Raw genomic sequence first — 18,173 nt, 5'->3', positions numbered from 1 at the left:
CACACGCTGAAAAAGCTGGGCTTTGCTGGTCAGTATCATTGAAGCACAATATATTAAACTATCTGGAATTGGGCATGAAGGTCCAATGATAACAATTAGCCAATTCCTATTTTCCAGTCAGACGTTCTGCACAGCACAGAAGTGTGGAAGAGGAATACTTTTTGCCAACAGGTAACAGCTTATTGAGAAACAGTGTTTTCGACATGACTTGAATAAAAACAGTAACATTCTGTAGTCATTTCATCACTCTTTAAGAGTAAAAAATGCTTTGGATTTAAAGCAGTGATTATAAATTGCAGCTAGACCTTGCTAAATTTACCTGATACTTTGTGCTTCTAAGATATATTGTAAGATACCTGAGCTTCATATAAATCCATGAACAAAAATAATTTAAAAATTAAAAATAATTATCTAAGTCTGGAAATATATAACCAAAGACATGATTTTACTTACTTCAATAGTTCAATCAGCTTCAGAGGGACTGTTCAAATGCTTTAAGTAGGTATAGAAATATCTAACCTCAAGTGCTGGAGTTTTATCTCTTTTTTATGATTCATTTCAACCTCCTAAAATCTGTGCATTCAGATGAAAAGTGATTACTCTTCAAAAATGAAAACTGATAAAAACATTCTGTATATTTATAAAGCTGGCTGGAACTTTGTCACACAAGCATGGAGCCAAAAAAAAAAAAAAAGAAGTGGCAACTTACAAGTTGTGCTTTGAAGACTGTCTTTGGGTATCTAATGATCTGACTGTGCAATGGATCATGACACAGTAATGCCACAGCTTGGTAAATATTGTGCTTGAGATGCTAAAGGTGTCTCCAGTAGGAAGCTGTTGCCTTTGCAAACAGATTGACCAGACTGAAATTAGAAGGTAAATCTTTATATTGCCCACAGAGGAGATGAAAGGGGTTTCCCAAGCTAGGGAGCTCTCTTCTTCTTATAGTAGATAAGAATAACACTCTGACTTCAAGTATTGTATCACTTCCTGACTTGAGATAAAATTTTTAGGTTATAAAAAAGAAATAAAATAAAAAGGCTAAGATGTTGTTTACATAATCAATCTGAGTAGAAATTTATTAGATTGTCCTACTATTTGTATTTGAAATGGCAACCAGAAAGAGCAAATATGCTGCCAGGACACTTAAATCCATTTTTCTCTTTCACTTTTACAGTTTTGAGCAAGGATTCCTGTTCTACCTGGGGTGGAGGGCATTTTTCAACCTTTGATAAATACCAATACGACTTCACTGGGACCTGCAACTATATCTTTGCAACTGTTTGTGATGAAACCAGCCCAGACTTCAATATTCAGTTACGACGTGGCCTGGACAAAAAAATCGCAAGGATCATTATTGAGCTGGGACCTTCTGTGGTCATTGTTGAGAAAGGCAGCATTTCTGTCAGGAGTGTTGGGTAAGATTCTGTGATGAATGTGAAAGGAAGTTTTCAAAGAAGGCCACGAGTTATGTAGCAGTTGCACTAAAAAAGACTACTTCATATCAAAAACAAATTAACAAATTACAGAAGCTAGCACATCTAACTGGACTCTAGTCTCATTTCTTCCTATCAAGCATTCACACTCTCTAGACAAGTATTTAATTTGCAGTTATTTGAATTGATCTTGGAGTACGTTTCTGTAGGCAGAGACTAACCTTGTCAAACCAAAATATTTCTCACAGTGAAACTACAGTCTCCTAGATAATACCAGTCTGCTTATGCTTATCTCTACTACAAGTACAGATGAAACAGCGCGTACCCTTTAGTAGATATTAGTTGAAATTCCTATGTTTTGCTCATTTGATTTGAGACTTAGATGACTCTGAACATTCTGTGCTAAAGATAACACACATACGGTACAAGATAAACATTGAACTACATAACTAACAGAGAAATATTTGGAAGGTCTTAAAAAGAAGTTCTTGTGTATGAGACCACTGACTGTTCACAATATTCTAAGGATTACTATGTCCAGAAATAGCTGTTTTACTGAGGAATTACACTGATGGGAACCTTTGGGTTCTGCATCACTCATTCTTCTAGACAAATTGCTCCCATACAAGGAAATTTCTCCAGGGAAGTTTTCAGCTTTTTTATCAGACAGAAAGGACTGCATTTTTGTCAGTGAGTACATGCAGATATGGGAAGTAAAATACCATTAATTGTCTATATCTTACTATACTTACCTGTGGTACAATAACCATAATGACAAAAAGATAACTTGCAGCTATACCTTAATTTGGCAAACTGTATTTAGAAAAACTTATTTTATTAGTTTGTGTTCCAAGAAAACTATATAAATATATGGGCTTAACCCAATTATCTACATTTAAAATTTTTGCTCTGCGTTCATAGAACAATATGCTATGACTGACCTGGTCTAGTGTTGCACATAGACCTGCTTCAGGTGGAAAGCTGGCCTGGGAAACTTCAGAAGGTCCCTTCCAACCAACTCTTTCATGATTGTATCACATACTTACTAAGTACTCAGCAAAATATATTTGATCTTTAATGTTGTTAGTTTGTAGCATTAGAATTCAGCCACAAGGATGAAAACCTAATTCTGCTTCAACATTCCTGTTATGGGTTTCTCTAACCTGTCAGTTTTCAGTCATAGCAATAGTTCCTGTATTAACAGGCTGTAGTCCATAGAAGCTCTTCAGGATAATCAACAATAGTTCTACCACACAAACTGTATTGTTATGAGTTCTTGAAACATATAACTATACTCTAACAAAACCAAGCCAAGCAAAGATGCCAAGTCTCATGCAAATGTTTTCACTAGTATAATCAGCGCATAACAATCTTCTTCTATGAAACTGCTGATTTTGATCTTCAATCAACAGAAATTTTAATGTATCTTGAAATGTTACATTTAGAAAGGAAAAAAATTCTGTATGATGTTGCTGCAGGTACTCTAGTTGTATGTGTATTATATCTAAGAAAGATAACTAATACTTGCATAATATTGGCATGATAAGGTCATTTTCTCTTCTCAACTTATTACAGTGTCATTAAATTGCCTTACACCAGCAATGGAATTCAAATAGCACCCTATGGACGCAATGTCCGTCTGGTGGCCAAGATGATGGAGATGGAGCTAGTTGTCATGTGGAACAATGATGACTATCTCATGGTTAGTAAAATGTTCTTATAAAGCAGAAGAGAAAATTCTCATTGACTTACTGGAATGACAAGTTCTCTTTAGACTCAGTGGGTGCTTTTTGCATATGTTTACTATTCTGTTTTTTTTTTCCCTGCTTCATCCATTCCTCTTGAAATAAACAACTTTGTTTTTTATACCTCCATATTCCTCTCACTTCCAGCATTTTTAGATAACTAAAGCCACCAATGTTGAGACTTACGAACACTCACAAATTTTAAACTTTCCTGTGGTTATTCCAGCGGCTACATATTTTGCTAAAGGGATGTCGATGGTTTTTTAAAGTTGTATAGAATTTAATAGTGTATGCCATAGTTTTGAAATTTCTACTGTGCTTCCCCTGGACATCTTTTAGTTTCAGATGTATGTTTCTCCTGCCACCACCTTTGTTTCTCTCCTTTTGCTGAATCTTTTCATGTTTTCCCTCCAAAATTCCTGATATATTTTAGAGAAGAGGATACATTTTCTCAGCATGACCTGTGATATTAATGACACAAAATACACCTAATTCTAAATTGGTAAGATTGCTAAAACAGGGAGATTATTAATACATTTTCTGGGAGATTTACTAGCATTACTACCACACATGGGACAAGAAATGCTACTGTGATGGGTATGCACTATATTCTGCATATGGTCATATTATTCCCACTGATATAAAGTTTTCATATTAATTCATTGATTGTAACCAATAGTAATATTACCATTTTTCTCTCCAGAGCAATAGATAATTGAATAACCTTCTTCTGAAAACATATTTTCTTCCTGTAACCTTCAATTTCGTAAGAGAACAAACATGAAATTTGTGCTCTGTCAACAAAGATATGATCAAGAAAACGGCATCATTTAATTTTCTATTTTTGTTGGCTCCTTAAAATATTATCCCCCTTCAATTATCTTCAGACATCTTAGAATCTTATTCTTTCATTAAATAGAAAAAATCAGAACGATCACTATTTGCCTATTGGGAAAAATATATTACTGCTTCCAAAATTTTTCCTCCAATCAAGTCACTGAAATGAATGAGAATGATCACCTTTAATTGGATCCTTGAACTCAATTTGTTTGATAAAGGTAATGCTCTATAGATAATTTTTCTTAGGGTGATCTTTTTAAATTTTTTGTTTTATTTTGTTTTAGGTTTTGACTGAAAAAAAATATATGGGAAAAACCTGTGGAATGTGTGGAAATTATGATGGTTATGAATTGAATGAATTTGTGAGTGAAGGTAAGATCTAAGGACAGGTCAGATGGAAATAGAGCTAGTTAAATTGAGTCAAGGTGGAAATTTAATACTTTACTAATATTGCTCTGCTCACTTAGTTTCAGAATTGAGTAAAGCACTCCCATGGTCACCAACATACCTATCACATTATTATGCTACACACTATCATTTGGTATGATGATAATATCGTGGGTTCCTCAGACAAGTGCTGAGGACCCTCTCATATTTTAGAAATACATGGTAAGGGTCACACAACTTTCAGAATAGCATAGGTTACTAGCAGGGCACAGTGAGGGAAATTATTACATTAGGCAGAAGCAAAAATGAGGTTATAATAAAAAGAACATAGTGGACAAGAACATTAACAAGCCGTGTGTCCAAATAATGGTGGATATCCAGAACAAAGTAATTGGTGTTGAGGACATGACATCTGCACTACTTGTGGTTTGGGGGATTCACTTCAGAGTCACTCTGATGTCGTTTGCTGAGCTAATGCCCCTTAGCAGTTAGAGCTCATTACACATGCTCTTGGAGCACATGTTCTGATTTGGTTTCATCTAAAGGAACTCTGTATGCCAAGATCACTTCATAAAAGAAATCAAATTGTATGGAGTGGGGAAGTTTGGAAGGTCTGCTTTAAAACCACATTGTTAATCTGAACTACAGTGCTAGTGTGAAGACATTAAATTGCACGGTAAACTAATCTCAGGTCAACACAGCCAGATGCATTTTTCTATATGTATGACAGAAAAGAGTTCTAAAAAGTATACAATATTTTTCGGGTTGTGATGAGTTTAGCCCCACATGTAGCAGAAAACATAAGAATGAGGGATGAGGAGAAGAGGCATGAATTAACAGCTGGCAAAATGTAACACAGCTGGCAGGAAAACAGTAGCAGCTGCCATCATGTAGGATAGTAGTTGTGATAGACTGGGAAGTAGCTCAGAGAAATAATCAAGGTGATAAAAGTATGCTTTACTGCATAGACTCCAGGTAGAGGGCAAAAGAGATAGTTGTTATCATCAGGAAGATTAATTAGTAGGACATTTTACAGTCAAAGAGTAGTATCTGAGTTTTGTTGCACCACAGCAATAACTAAACAAATTAATCTGGTCTTTTTCCTGACAAATTATAACCCTTCGATTTACAGGTAAACTGCTGGATACATACAAATTTGCTGCATTACAAAAAATGGATGATCCATCAGAGATCTGCCTGTCTGAGGAGATATCAATTTCCACTATTCCTCATAAAAAATACGTAAGAAAGATCTTCTTGGCTTTTCTGCAGCATGATTCTTAACAGAGTTGGAAAGATAGATAGACACGAACAAAGGAGAGGCAGTGGTTTAAGAAAAATGATTTCTGTGAAAATGGATAAAGTCAAAATTTGTGCAGCACGATATGACAAAGAAAATGAATTCTTTGCATTAAAATACATTTTGAAAAAGGCCTGTAGGCATTATTGAGGCTGGATTTATATCACTCATACAAACTTAACAGCATTTATCTCCCAGCTTTCTGAAATTTCATGCAGGTCATCACAGGAAATTCATGGAAACTAGTGAAGATTTAAAGAGCTAGCAACCCAAGAATTTCTTAGTTTAAACATGGAGACTGTTCGTTTGCCAAAAAGTTTAGCTTTCATATCACAGAGGAAGAGCTAGCTAGAATCCTTCTGAGATTCTCCTTTTCGTAGAACAGCAAAGCATCAGTTTTGTAGCATCTCTTCAACAAGAACAGGAATAAAGGAGTTTCTCTTGGTCCTGTGAGGAATATACTTTTCTGAAGAAGTATTCACCCTGAAAAATTACTTTGCTCTGTTGAAGAATTTCCATTGGCTGGGAGGTTTAACATCTTTACATTTTTTCTCTTTGCAACCTTATGCTTCAGTAGGCAACTGATAGACAATACAAACATAACAAACGTTTGCTCAAAGGGGAATGAATGTTGCTATCTTCCCATCAGAGCTGTTTGTCCTGGAACTGAAACTTCATGAAACAACATAATCCCTGCTTGTAATATTCTCAGCCATTTTTAGGAGGACTGATGGTACTTAAAGGATGACTTAATTTTCATCTTAATGAGAAGTGGAACTAACTCAGCATATCAAGTTCCTTCTATTTTACAACGGGTTTTTATTCCCTTCTATTTGTAAATTTCTTGTGCATTTTAATTCAAATACTTTTTACTAAACTGTAGGGGAAAAAGGCAAACAAACCAAACCGAAAATCACAACTAGCAGTGATATTTTATTGTGTTTTTCGCATGGGAGAGACGTTACTAGGAACAATTTTCTTTCTCTTTTTATTTAGGCTGTGATCTGCTCTCAGCTGCTTAACTTGGTGTCACCAACATGCAGTGTGCCAAAGGATGGGTTTGTCGTTCGTTGCCAGCTTGATATGCAGGACTGCAGTGAGCCAGGCCAAAACAATTGCACTTGCTCTACACTGTCAGAGTATTCAAGGCAATGTGCTATGTCACATCAAATGGTGTTTAACTGGAGAACTGAAAACTTCTGCTGTAAGTTTAAATGTTTTATTCATAGGATTTTGTACTTTGTTATATCATACACAGAGAGAGAATGATGATTAACTGGAATTTATATCAACTGATAGAAAAGTCTCCTTGTCATGAATCAAATTATTTTCTTAGGAGAACAACAGCACTCTTTAGTAAAACATTAAGAAGGAGAGCATGGCAACCTCAAAGGAGAAAGAGGAAGCATGAAACGTAAATTCTGTGTCTAGATCAGTGACCACGAAAGAGAGAAACACCCACCAAGTGAAATCTGTTTAATTTCTCAGACTTCCAAAAGGAGGTTGTTCTCATAGTGTAGTTTTTCCATTATTATACTTAGTGAATTAGCCAGTGAAGAGAGAGAACTTTCAAATGGCCTCTGAAGTCTTTGAACCTTTTTGCTAATAATTGCCATAGCCTCTTTTATTTACAGGTGATTTTCATTAGTCCATTTTCAGATACTCAGCCTTCATAATTACTGATTTAAAGCAAATAAGAAGCAAATAAGAAGCAAATCTTACGTTATTCTCCAAGCTGTACATGATTAGACACGCATTTGTTTTTTTTTTCAAATGCGTCTTTGTTTTTACAGTTATGATTCCCTTTATTTTTTAATCTACCTGAAACTTCAATCTATAGTCAGTGTAATGCCACAGGATTCAATGTTTTATGAGAAAACACTGATCACAAAAAAGTCAAAAGTAACTTAAATTGTTGTTGTTTCTAAACCAACTCAGACATTAATTACCAGAGATGTGGCTCATGTCAAAAAAGAGGAGCTTTCAAAATGACCATACTTGATATAGCATTTTCCTTCAGAAACATATCATTTAATAATATTTCTATTTATCCATGGGTAGCAAATTCATAAAATAAATTGCTTTAACAGGAACATATTTCTCCTTATGCCTTGATTGTTATTCTGTTTCAAAAGGCTCTAAGATTGGCTACCATTTCGATCTAAGCATAATAGCAAAATCCCAGTTGATTTACATTCCTAAATTCATTGTTTATCTTGCCACAGTCTGTTGTCTCACCACTGTTAAAATAGTTAAGAGGCTTTGCATCATTTTGCTGTGCCTGCATCTCCAGTGTTGTATTCTTTTATTCTCATCTTCATCTTCACATACTGGTGCCACTCTTCATTTATTGCTTTGTATTTAGCATTGAGTTTTCTTCCATTCTTTCCTCACAGTTACTGAAAACTTTCTCTACTAAGTTGCAATATTATCCCCAACACTTTAAAATTGTACTTCTTTCTAAAGTATTTTTTCCCTTCCTGTTCTTCAAGATTATCCTTCTCACAAAAATTTGTAAGCCATTTTATTCTTTGGTTGGTCTGCAATTGGTTTTAATCCTTCAAAGTTGTAAACTCCTCATGGCATTTTATATATTCAGATGAATATTAGTAAGGCCTTGTATACCTTCACAGAACTGTACAAAAATTCTTACTAATCACAGTAAAATAGTAGTCTGGTTTTCTTCAAGTCATGGCAGTTTTTCTGTTGATGGTAGACCATTACTAGGACTGGTAGTAAAGCAGTAAAAGACAAAGCTTAAAACAACAGAGAAAATTCAACTTGTAATTCTTGCTTCCCAATAAAACCCACCAAAACTAAGAATCTAAGAATTTGCAAATGAATGCCAAATATACAAAGGTAATGATTTTTTTAGTCTTTATTGTTTCTTTGTCAGCTTCAGTTCTACCTACCTCTATTTCCATATTTCACTTACATTTACTCTTTCAGGTAAGGAAAAATCTCTGCTTGAATTTGTTACATAATAAAACATGTTCTGAGTTCCATGTATTAGAATTGCTAGGTAGCTGCATTGTGAAAAGCAGATAATGTCTGAGAAGCAGGAACTATACAGAAGATCAAGAGTTACAGTCTTCATATCCTTCAAGTACTACAGAAAATCCAATTTGTGGTATTTTATTAGGCTGCAATATAGCCTGCTTGCCATTCTTCAGTCTTCTGAAAGGAGTTTCTAATAAATTGGACATGAAAAAGGAATAACAGCTAGAGTGAATATGATAGTAATGATGAATATTCCGATGATGAATTGAGCATTGAAGCAGGATAAGAGAAAGTTAGTGCCAGAAATCACAAGGTCATGTCCATCCCAGTTGGTAGATGATTCTTCTACATTTATACTTCAAAAATCTTAACACTTTCACTGTTTGTTGCAGCTGTGGGAAAATGTTCTGCTAACCAAATCTATGAGGAATGTGGTTCTCCATGTATTAAAACCTGTTCCAACCCAGAGTACAGCTGTTCCAGCCACTGTACCTATGGTTGCTTTTGTCCAGAAGGTATCATTTCTGTATTGATCATATCCTAAATCACCCATACAAATGTTTTTGCCATATATCCAGTCAAATGGAATAGCCTTCGTAATAATGAACTAGCAGTGCATTTCAAGGCATTGAACTGAAACTAGAACTGTCATTTCTCTGTTAACATAATACAACTGAAGTCCTGAATCGTCATGATCCTTAAAGATCCTCGGGTCTGCTGTTAAAAGCATTTTCCTCAAAAGACTGTGATATGTGATGGGATAATTATATCCTGCCCACTTCAAGTTCTGTACTATAAGATAGAGTGCATGAGCTTAGTTAATTTCCTATCCCAAAGAGGTATCTAGCCTTTTAGGGCACAAGCAAGAGGTACCATACCTCACAGAAGTTCTGCAATAATACGGGCATTTTGTAAAATCCCTTTGAAATAGTTCAAGATGAACTTGCTACAAAAATTGTAGTTATAAATATAATTTGCATTGTTTCTTGAAATTTCAGAACTGAAATATCTTCCGAGGTTTCTGTGATGTGGGTATTTACATCAGTATCATCACCTTTTTATAGTTGTCGAAAGTAATGCTTTGTGAGCCACATATTTAAAACTAGATTTAGTATTGCAGGAAATAGAATGTGTCCACTCTTCAAATTTTCCAACTTAATTAGAGTGTCATAGCAAATAAAAAAATTGAAAAAATGACATTCAATCTTATTGTTTCTTCAAATTAAGACAATTGTCTGCACTTTCATATTACAAAAAAATAGTCAAATGTTGTTACCATTTGTAAAGGGTCGTTTTTATTTTAACTAAGATAAAATGTCCTGCATGTTATATCTCTAAATATGGGCACTGGCTATGCAAGAATACCATTCTCAAGCTAAGTTTGGAAGGCCTTCAAGCTATAATAGAATTAGTGCTAAGTAAGGATATAGAAAAGTATTTATTTTGTGTTCTTTGGCAGGAGCTGTTCTTGATGACATCTCAAAGAATCGAACATGTGTTCATATTAACCAATGTCCATGTACACTGAACGGGAAAACATATGCTCCTGGTGAGACAATGAAAGCAGCATGTAGGATCTGGTGAGTAGCAATGGGTACTTTCATAAGAGGATGGAGAGTATTCTCACCAAGTAATTGGAAACTTTAGCCTAACTTTTGGAGGGTGGCTGCAAATCTTTTATATCATCTCTGAGAGCACCTTCTTTGAGGGCCACAAATCATACATTTGTAACTGGAGATATACATGTCTCTTCCTGATTAATCTGTAAGAATACAAATGCTCCTCGGGGCCACACAAAACAATAGCATTTTTATCTCTCCTGTGAAAACTGGGGTAAAATTATTACAAAACAAAGATCCGGTATTTACAGTTTCTTTCTGGCAATCTCAGAGTTTTTGATCACTAAATCAGCACTAAAAACTGATTTTTCTTGCACCAGAAAATAATTATTTAAGACAATATTTTTTTATTTCGGATTTTTTTAAAAGTGGAATATTTTTTTCTGTTACTTATCTTGCTATCATAATTCTAATAAATAAAATAAAGTATAAAGAATGGAATCTGATCCTCAGAACTGTAACAATGAATGCACTTTTAATGATTAATCTGTTCAGGAAAGTTTATTGACTATACAAGAGTTCAGCAACTTTGAAGTAAGATGAACAACTTCAACTGATATACACAAAAAAAGAAAACCAAAGCATAGAAAGTAAAAGGGAAGAAGTGGTACAAATGACATCTTCCATTACTAGGAAGTAGCTGAGTTTTTACAGTGTAAAGAAAAGAAATTTCAAAGCAGTGGAAATGAGAGTTTGGTGTGTTACACTGTGTTCACTAGTGGATTTTGCATGTTGATCAGCTACAGCAAAACCTCCAGACAGGAGGATCAAAACTTCTGGTAAACATCTGCTGGTAAACAGTGCCTGAGTATAACTTTACACAGAATTTCTTGTTTTCCTCAGTAAATGTACGATGGGTCAATGGAACTGCAAAGACTTGCCCTGCCCTGGAAGGTGTTCGCTGGAAGGAGGCTCCTTTGTTACCACATTTGATTCTAGATCATACAGGTTCCATGGGGTTTGCACTTATGTTCTTATGAAGGTAATTTCTTGCATTCTAGAAACACACAATATCAAATGGATATATTTTAGCCTGTCTTTGATTTCCTATTGGAACATACATACATTCATATATGATATACATGTATTCTACAAATCATTGCTATTCTGACACTGACTTCACTTTTCACTGTATTCCTCCAGAGTTCCAGCCTGCCACACAATGGAACCCTAATGGCTGTATATGAAAAGTCTGGTTATTCTCATTCTGAGACATCACTTAGTGCTGTAATTTACCTGTCTTCAAAAGTAAGTATTCCCTTCACAGGTTCTATCCAGCATACACAGTAAAGATCTCAGTTGCCACATAAACTCAGGAAGTTGAAGTATTTCCGAGGTGAAAACTGAGAATAAAATGTGAGAAAAAGCTTGAATCAATCTTATCCTATTATATTGGTCATTAACAATATGGTTGCTCAAGTTAAAGAACATATAAATAGCATCAGTACAGATAATTACTTCTGATTCCATATCCTACTCTTACAGGACAAAATTGTGATTTCTCAGAATGAACTGCTTACTGATGATGATGAACTTAAGCGACTACCTTACAGATCAGGTAAAGAAAAGGGAATATATGTAAAATCGAAATTACACCAAATGCCTGTTTTTACACAACCCAGTATCTTTTACAATTGCCATAGCACAGGTCAAAATCTTTCCCATTGCATCTGTCACTCTGTGGAGAGTTGTGTGTGGAAGAAGGCTTATAGACAGCATACTAGAACAATTACATATCCATTAAAATCCTTACTTTGCAGTATCCTGTGCATCAAAATCTCTGTTTTTAAATATCCTTTTTCTTTTAGGAGACATCACTATTTTCAGACAGTCCTCAATGTACATTCAAATGCATACAACCTTCGGGCTGGAACTTGTAGTTCAAACCTCACCTGTGTTCCAAGCCTATGTGAAAGTTGGATCACAATTCAAAGGCAGAACCCTAGGTAAGAAATCTAGTCCCCAAGTGAAGGAAAAAATGTGGGCAGTGTAAATTTGAAAGCTTAGTACTCATCCTTTAGGAATAAACTTTCTCCTCTGGATTCAAAGAAAAAAAAAATCTGCATTGGAAAACCAATGTGCTAACAATCTGTTTTTTACTAATAACTTTAAAATTAATCAAATAAATTAGATGGGTGACATCTTTCATGTGCAGTATAATACTGTTATTCATGTCTTATGTGTGCCTTTTTCAATATGCACTTTACAACACAATGAAGGGGCAATGAATTAGTCTGTGTGGTCTCTAGATCTTGGAGCGCACTGTTCTTTGAATGCAGTGCATGCTGGCTGTAAATACAATGAGCCTAAGAATCTAAAAACTTCTCAGCTGATAAAGACCAGGTGAAGATGTTTATATTTATTGCACAGCAACTTTACCACAAAGGCATATCTTATGTTCTAATTATCTATAAGGAATTATGGGAAAGCTTTAGCTTTTTAAAAAGTATAAACGTATGTTCTTTGTCATTACAGATTTTATATACATAAGAAAACGTGTAACTGCAGAACTATTTCATGGCCTTTCTCTCTAAATTATTTAAAACCAATGAAAATGCCTTTTCTTCTGAAAACAAGACAAAAACTTCTGTATGAATTCGTCACTGAATATAAGTGGACAATCTTACCTTGAGAAAGCAGAGGCTCAGTGACCGAATATATATATAATCAAGATCTTCTGGCTGTTTGACCTGTAGTATTCACTGACACTCCATGTAGAACTTTTGAATCAGTGTTTTCACTATTAGAGAATGAAACATAGACCATTGTGTACATATTCTTTAATTCTCAGCCATTCCTTGCATTTCTTATATCATTAGGTTTGTGTGGCAATTACAATGGAGACACTACAGATGACTTCATGACTAGCATGGATATCACTGAAGGGACAGCCTCCCTGTTTGTAGATTCCTGGAGGGCAGGAAATTGCCATCCTGCTTTAGAGAGAGATACTGACCCTTGTGCTTTGAGTCAACTCAACAGTAAGTATATGAACCTGTTGTAACTGATCTCTCCATCTAGCTTTGTCTGGTACTTCCATAAGCCCATACCAAGGGAATGGGAGAGTGTGTGAGAGAAGCAGAGACTGAGACAATTGAACATCACAAATTCTGTAACCAACAAGACATTTTTGTTTTCTGATATGTATATCTAGTGAAAGATTATCAGATTCCATTCTAGAGATCTGGGATTGACATGCTGCATGAGAAGGTTTTGGTGATATTTCCAGTAAAATTATGATGTCCATGGATGTCTTAGACCTATTCAGCAGAGCTGTGACTGAAATCCAGGCTTTGGCTTCTTGGGTCTCCATTGCTATTGCTCTTAAAACATAAAAAACCACACACACACAAAAAAGGCCCTACTGAGTTGTTTGAACAAAAGTGCTAACAAGCTAAGAAGCTGTCCTTTTGTTCAGTCCATCATTGCATCATTGCCAAAAGCTCAGCTAGAGTAGTGTGTCCAGGTTTTTTAATTTCTTTTTCATTTTTTTCATGTCCTTTTCCTAACATTCTCTGTTTAATGTCCATGATTTACTTTCATTAGAAATATCTGCTGAGACTCATTGTTCCATTCTTACTAAGAAGGGTACAGTGTTCGAGAAATGCCATGCTGTGGTTAACCCTATTTCTTTCTACAAGGTAGGTAATTATGACAGATGGTGTACAGAGGAAGTCCAAATATGAACCAGAATGTACTCATGTACGGTATCACATGCATTTTGATCAGCAATGCATAGAAGCTAAGGAAAAAGTGTGATTTTGAAATTTTATCTCCACCACACTGAAAGTCTGTTTGTTCATAGGCACCAGTTCCTTTCCTATAAATCAGATACTTTTGCTTATGCTGCAGTTCTCCATGTCAAGAACTTTAACTATGCAAAGTATTGATTTTCCCATGTACATAACTGATCTCGCTATATTTGCCAATCTCCACAAAACATTTTGAAAACTAAAAATGAAAAACCACAAATAAACAAAGGTACTTTTTAGGAACTAAGCATGTTTTATTCACGTCAATCAGGCAATTAATCTGATCTTTTAAATCTGTTTTAGTTAGGGAATAATATGTATTTTGTATTACTTAACTCTGCAATTCAGCATGTTTAGCACTTCCAAATGTCTGCTCACCAGTAAAAGAGTACTCTCCATGTATTGGGTTTCAGAGATGTGTCTACCAAGCCTGTAATTATGAAGAGACCTTTCCTTATATTTGTTCTGCTCTGGGATCATATGCACGAACATGCAGTTCAATGGGTTTAATCCTTGAACACTGGAGAAACAGTGTGGACAATTGTAGTAAGTAACTGAACCAACTCTTAATAGTGTGCCATCAAATGAATGCATGCATACAGGTCTATCTGTTTCCATTTAGAATATTCCCACGTTTGACTCATCTATGACAAAACTAGGTAAGAGCAAGAACATACTTTAAAACTACTTGTCAGTCATTAAAAAATAACTACTTATTGCTCAAGTAGGCCAACCAGCAGGTATAAAAGCTGTATTCCCAGCAGCTGCTGACTTCACAGATGCGTCATGATACAACAAAAACCCCATAAATTATAAAGCAGTACTAAGATATTAAACAGTGTCCAAATCATCTTAAGAGTAATGAGGAAAGTCGTGAACAGAAAGAGGTGGAAAGCAAAAATGGGATAACAGATATCCAACTTTTGAATAACCTTCTAGTCTGTTTCAGAAAAGGATTGTTATTTTAAGACCACATGAAAAATATTATTCATATGGTTAAGGTGAGCATGTGGATACTCCCAGGATTTGATAATTAAGTGATGGAATAGACAAATAAAGCTATACTGCACCATAGGATGAGAAAGAACTAGGAAAAACTCTGGTTGCAGATGTGATTCTGCTATTATGCAACTTAGACACAGGCACAGCTTTCAAAGTTACTCAAAAATACATTGGTATTTCTGCAAAGCTTCTCTTCGCATTATCTTATTCCAAGATACACACAGAAGCAATGAGATACTTAAACTACATAAAACTTCCAAAGAGCTACAGTTAGTGTTAAGCTCTGATCTGCAATATTTTTTGCTAGAGCTCCACATCCACAGGAGGAGAAGCAATAGGAAGCACTAAGCATTCAATCTGTTGACACAGTATATGCAACACATTCTGAGCACAGTTACCTTTCACAATTAAGAGGATAAGTAAATGAAGTTTAACATATACTCTCTTGTCTTGTTTCACAGCCATTACTTGTACTGGCAACCAAACATTCAGCTACAACACTCAGGCATGTGACAGAACATGCTTGTCACTCTCCAACCGGGCCCTGGAATGTCATCCAACTGACATCCCTATTGAAGGCTGCCATTGTCCTATAGGAATGTACTTGAACCACAAGAATGAGTGTGTACATAAATCTCATTGTCCATGCTATTTAGAAGACAGAAAGTACATCTTGCCTGACCAGTCAATAATAACTGGTGGGATTACCTGGTAAGTGTGTCACATTTAAAGATTAACAAACTGAAAATGGAGATGAGGGGTCTTCATGTGTCTCTGTTGTGTGTTAATGGCAGTTAAGCTTCTAAGCACCAAACAGCTGCTTGCTCATTCCACTTCAGCTGAATGTGGCAGGTAATCAAAAGAGCAAAACCGAGAAAACTAATGGGTCAACATAAGGACAGTTTAATAATTTTATTATTAATAACCAAAAATAAGCTTATTTAATAAGCAAAGTGTCAAGCACAATTAAAGCTATGTAATAGATTTATTTACTACTTCCAGCCAGTAAGCAGATGTTTAGACATTACCAGAAAGCATGACTTTGTCATACATAATGTTTTCTTGGGAAGACAAGTGATGTAACTTCGAACATCCCTCCTTCTTTACCTGAGCTTTTTTTGCTGAGCATGATGTTGTAGAGTATGGAACACCTCTTTGGTCAGTTGGGGTCAGCTGTCCTGGGCGTGTCCCCTCCCAGCTTCTTGTGCACTACCAGCTTACTGTCAGGGCAACTTGAGAAGCAGAGAAGGCCTTGACACTGTTCAACAATAGTTAAAACGTCATGTTATCAACACTGTTTAGGTCACAAATCCAGAACGTAGCACCACCTAGCTGCTACAAGAAAATTAACTCCATTCCAGCCAAAACCTGTACAGTCTTCTTTACTTTTAATAGCTAATGTTTATTTTTGAGACATCTTTTTTCCCTTTCCTAAAATACAAGGATTCTTGAACTGACAAAAAGTATTCAACTTACCGTAAGCTTGGAAACATTAAGGAAAAACTTAGAAAAGAATAGGTGAGATCTGATTATTCCTTGTAGGAGAATTTGCAAACAGCATCTGGACAACTATATACAAGAATAACTTGATAGGCTGTCATAGTAGTGAAAGGCTTAGTATGCACTTTTAAAACTGATGGTACTGTATACTACAAAAAAATGAAGAGAGGCAAGTTGATTCACATTCCATTTTGAAGGATGGGGAGGAGCTAGTAACATTTCCAGTGGCGAGAAACATGATGCTATTTTGGAAAAAAAAAAAAAAATCTTAGGAGAGAATTGCATTGACATTCCTTATTGGTTTTGGGGTTTGTTTTGTTTTATTTTTTTTTGTTTTTTTTCCCTAGCTACTGCGTTAATGGGAGGCTAAGTTGCACAGGCAAACCTCAAAATCCTGCAGGTATGGGTCTGATTTGGCTTACTTAAAAAAAAATAATATTATTTTTCCCTGTGTTGTAAAATTGGTCCTTCACAATTTCTCCAATGTTTGTTTTTCTTCCTTTTTCCTAGAAAGCTGCAAAGCTCCTAAGAAATTTGTGTCATGTTCTGACAGTTTAGAAAACAAATACGGAGCTGCCTGTGCCCCTACCTGTCAGATGCTGGCTACTGGAATTGAATGTGTAAGTTTGACAGTTCTGGAATATTTATCCTCTTGAGATAAGAATGTCCTAGTTGTTACCTGGAACTTGACTCTAGTGAAATGGAAGGAAATATTTCTGCTAACATGATACAGTTAAACATCAGTCTTCTTTCCACGGTGTGGACACTAAAAATTTACAGATATTCAAGAAGTGATTAAAGGAATTAAATCACATGAATTAATGAATTAAATTACATTAAATGAATAAAATAAAAATCCATTAAGGATTCTTAACCTCATGGCTATCACCTCTGGCTCAGGTACTCTGTAAGTTGCATATCGCTGGAAACTGATAGAATACATGGTTTATGCTTCCTGTTGAATTATTTCCCTGCTGATGGACATAGGATGCTAGGTGGACTTCTGGTCTGTCCTGATAGGGCTTTCTTACACCTTTATGTTAAGGGAACAGACTAACTAGAAGAATTGTAATAAGCTTCCTTGATACAAAGAAACTTCTGTTGTACTCTATCTGAAAGACTGGTAGCAACGAAAGATACATTTTTCAGAGACTTCAAATGCATTAAATGTCTCACACAACAGGTATATCTCACACCTTCAGTGAAACTAGTTTGATTAGTATGAAGAAAACCACATAACTGAAATCAAGTAAAAAACAGAAGCTATCATAGGTTCACTCTTGACACCATTTGCATACAAGAAAAAACGTATGTCATGTTTCTTTTCATTTTGCAATCTGTTGATCTTCATCAGATACCTACTAAGTGTGAATCAGGCTGCATCTGTGCTGATGGGCTATATGAAAATCTCGATGGCAGGTGTGTTCCAGCTGAGGACTGTCCATGTGAATATGGTGGTCTTGCATATGGAAAAGGTGAACAGATCCAAACTGAGTGCGAGATCTGGTAAGTATCACCCAGTTTTCCATTGTGGAACCTCTGTTTCACTAAACTGTCCAGCTACATAACAAAAGCATTTAGTTGACAAGAAA

The 18,173-nt window shown here is 35.5% G+C and overlaps 1 protein-coding gene across 1 annotated transcript in view; it reads left to right on the top strand.

The window, feature by feature from the left end:
* Positions 1-18,173, top strand: part of MUC6 (mucin 6, oligomeric mucus/gel-forming) — a 62,902-nt gene that overhangs the window by 9,054 nt on the left and 35,675 nt on the right. The window contains exons 3-20 of the mRNA XM_065066093.1: positions 1,178-1,418; positions 3,012-3,138; positions 4,306-4,393; positions 5,541-5,650; positions 6,705-6,912; positions 9,101-9,223; positions 10,168-10,288; positions 11,171-11,309; positions 11,471-11,575; positions 11,813-11,885; positions 12,136-12,273; positions 13,147-13,308; positions 13,874-13,968; positions 14,493-14,625; positions 15,543-15,792; positions 16,929-16,981; positions 17,092-17,201; positions 17,936-18,087. Of these exons, the coding sequence (XP_064922165.1) occupies positions 1,178-1,418; positions 3,012-3,138; positions 4,306-4,393; positions 5,541-5,650; positions 6,705-6,912; positions 9,101-9,223; positions 10,168-10,288; positions 11,171-11,309; positions 11,471-11,575; positions 11,813-11,885; positions 12,136-12,273; positions 13,147-13,308; positions 13,874-13,968; positions 14,493-14,625; positions 15,543-15,792; positions 16,929-16,981; positions 17,092-17,201; positions 17,936-18,087 (2,428 nt within the window). The remainder of the gene's footprint in view (positions 1-1,177; positions 1,419-3,011; positions 3,139-4,305; positions 4,394-5,540; positions 5,651-6,704; positions 6,913-9,100; positions 9,224-10,167; positions 10,289-11,170; positions 11,310-11,470; positions 11,576-11,812; positions 11,886-12,135; positions 12,274-13,146; positions 13,309-13,873; positions 13,969-14,492; positions 14,626-15,542; positions 15,793-16,928; positions 16,982-17,091; positions 17,202-17,935; positions 18,088-18,173) is intronic.

This window comes from Columba livia, chromosome 5 (assembly GCF_036013475.1).
Source record: "Columba livia isolate bColLiv1 breed racing homer chromosome 5, bColLiv1.pat.W.v2, whole genome shotgun sequence".
Taxonomy (NCBI): domain Eukaryota; kingdom Metazoa; phylum Chordata; class Aves; order Columbiformes; family Columbidae; genus Columba; species Columba livia.
The sequence above is the reverse complement of the archived record's forward strand: the minus strand, read 5'-3'. Positions and strand labels throughout refer to the sequence as shown.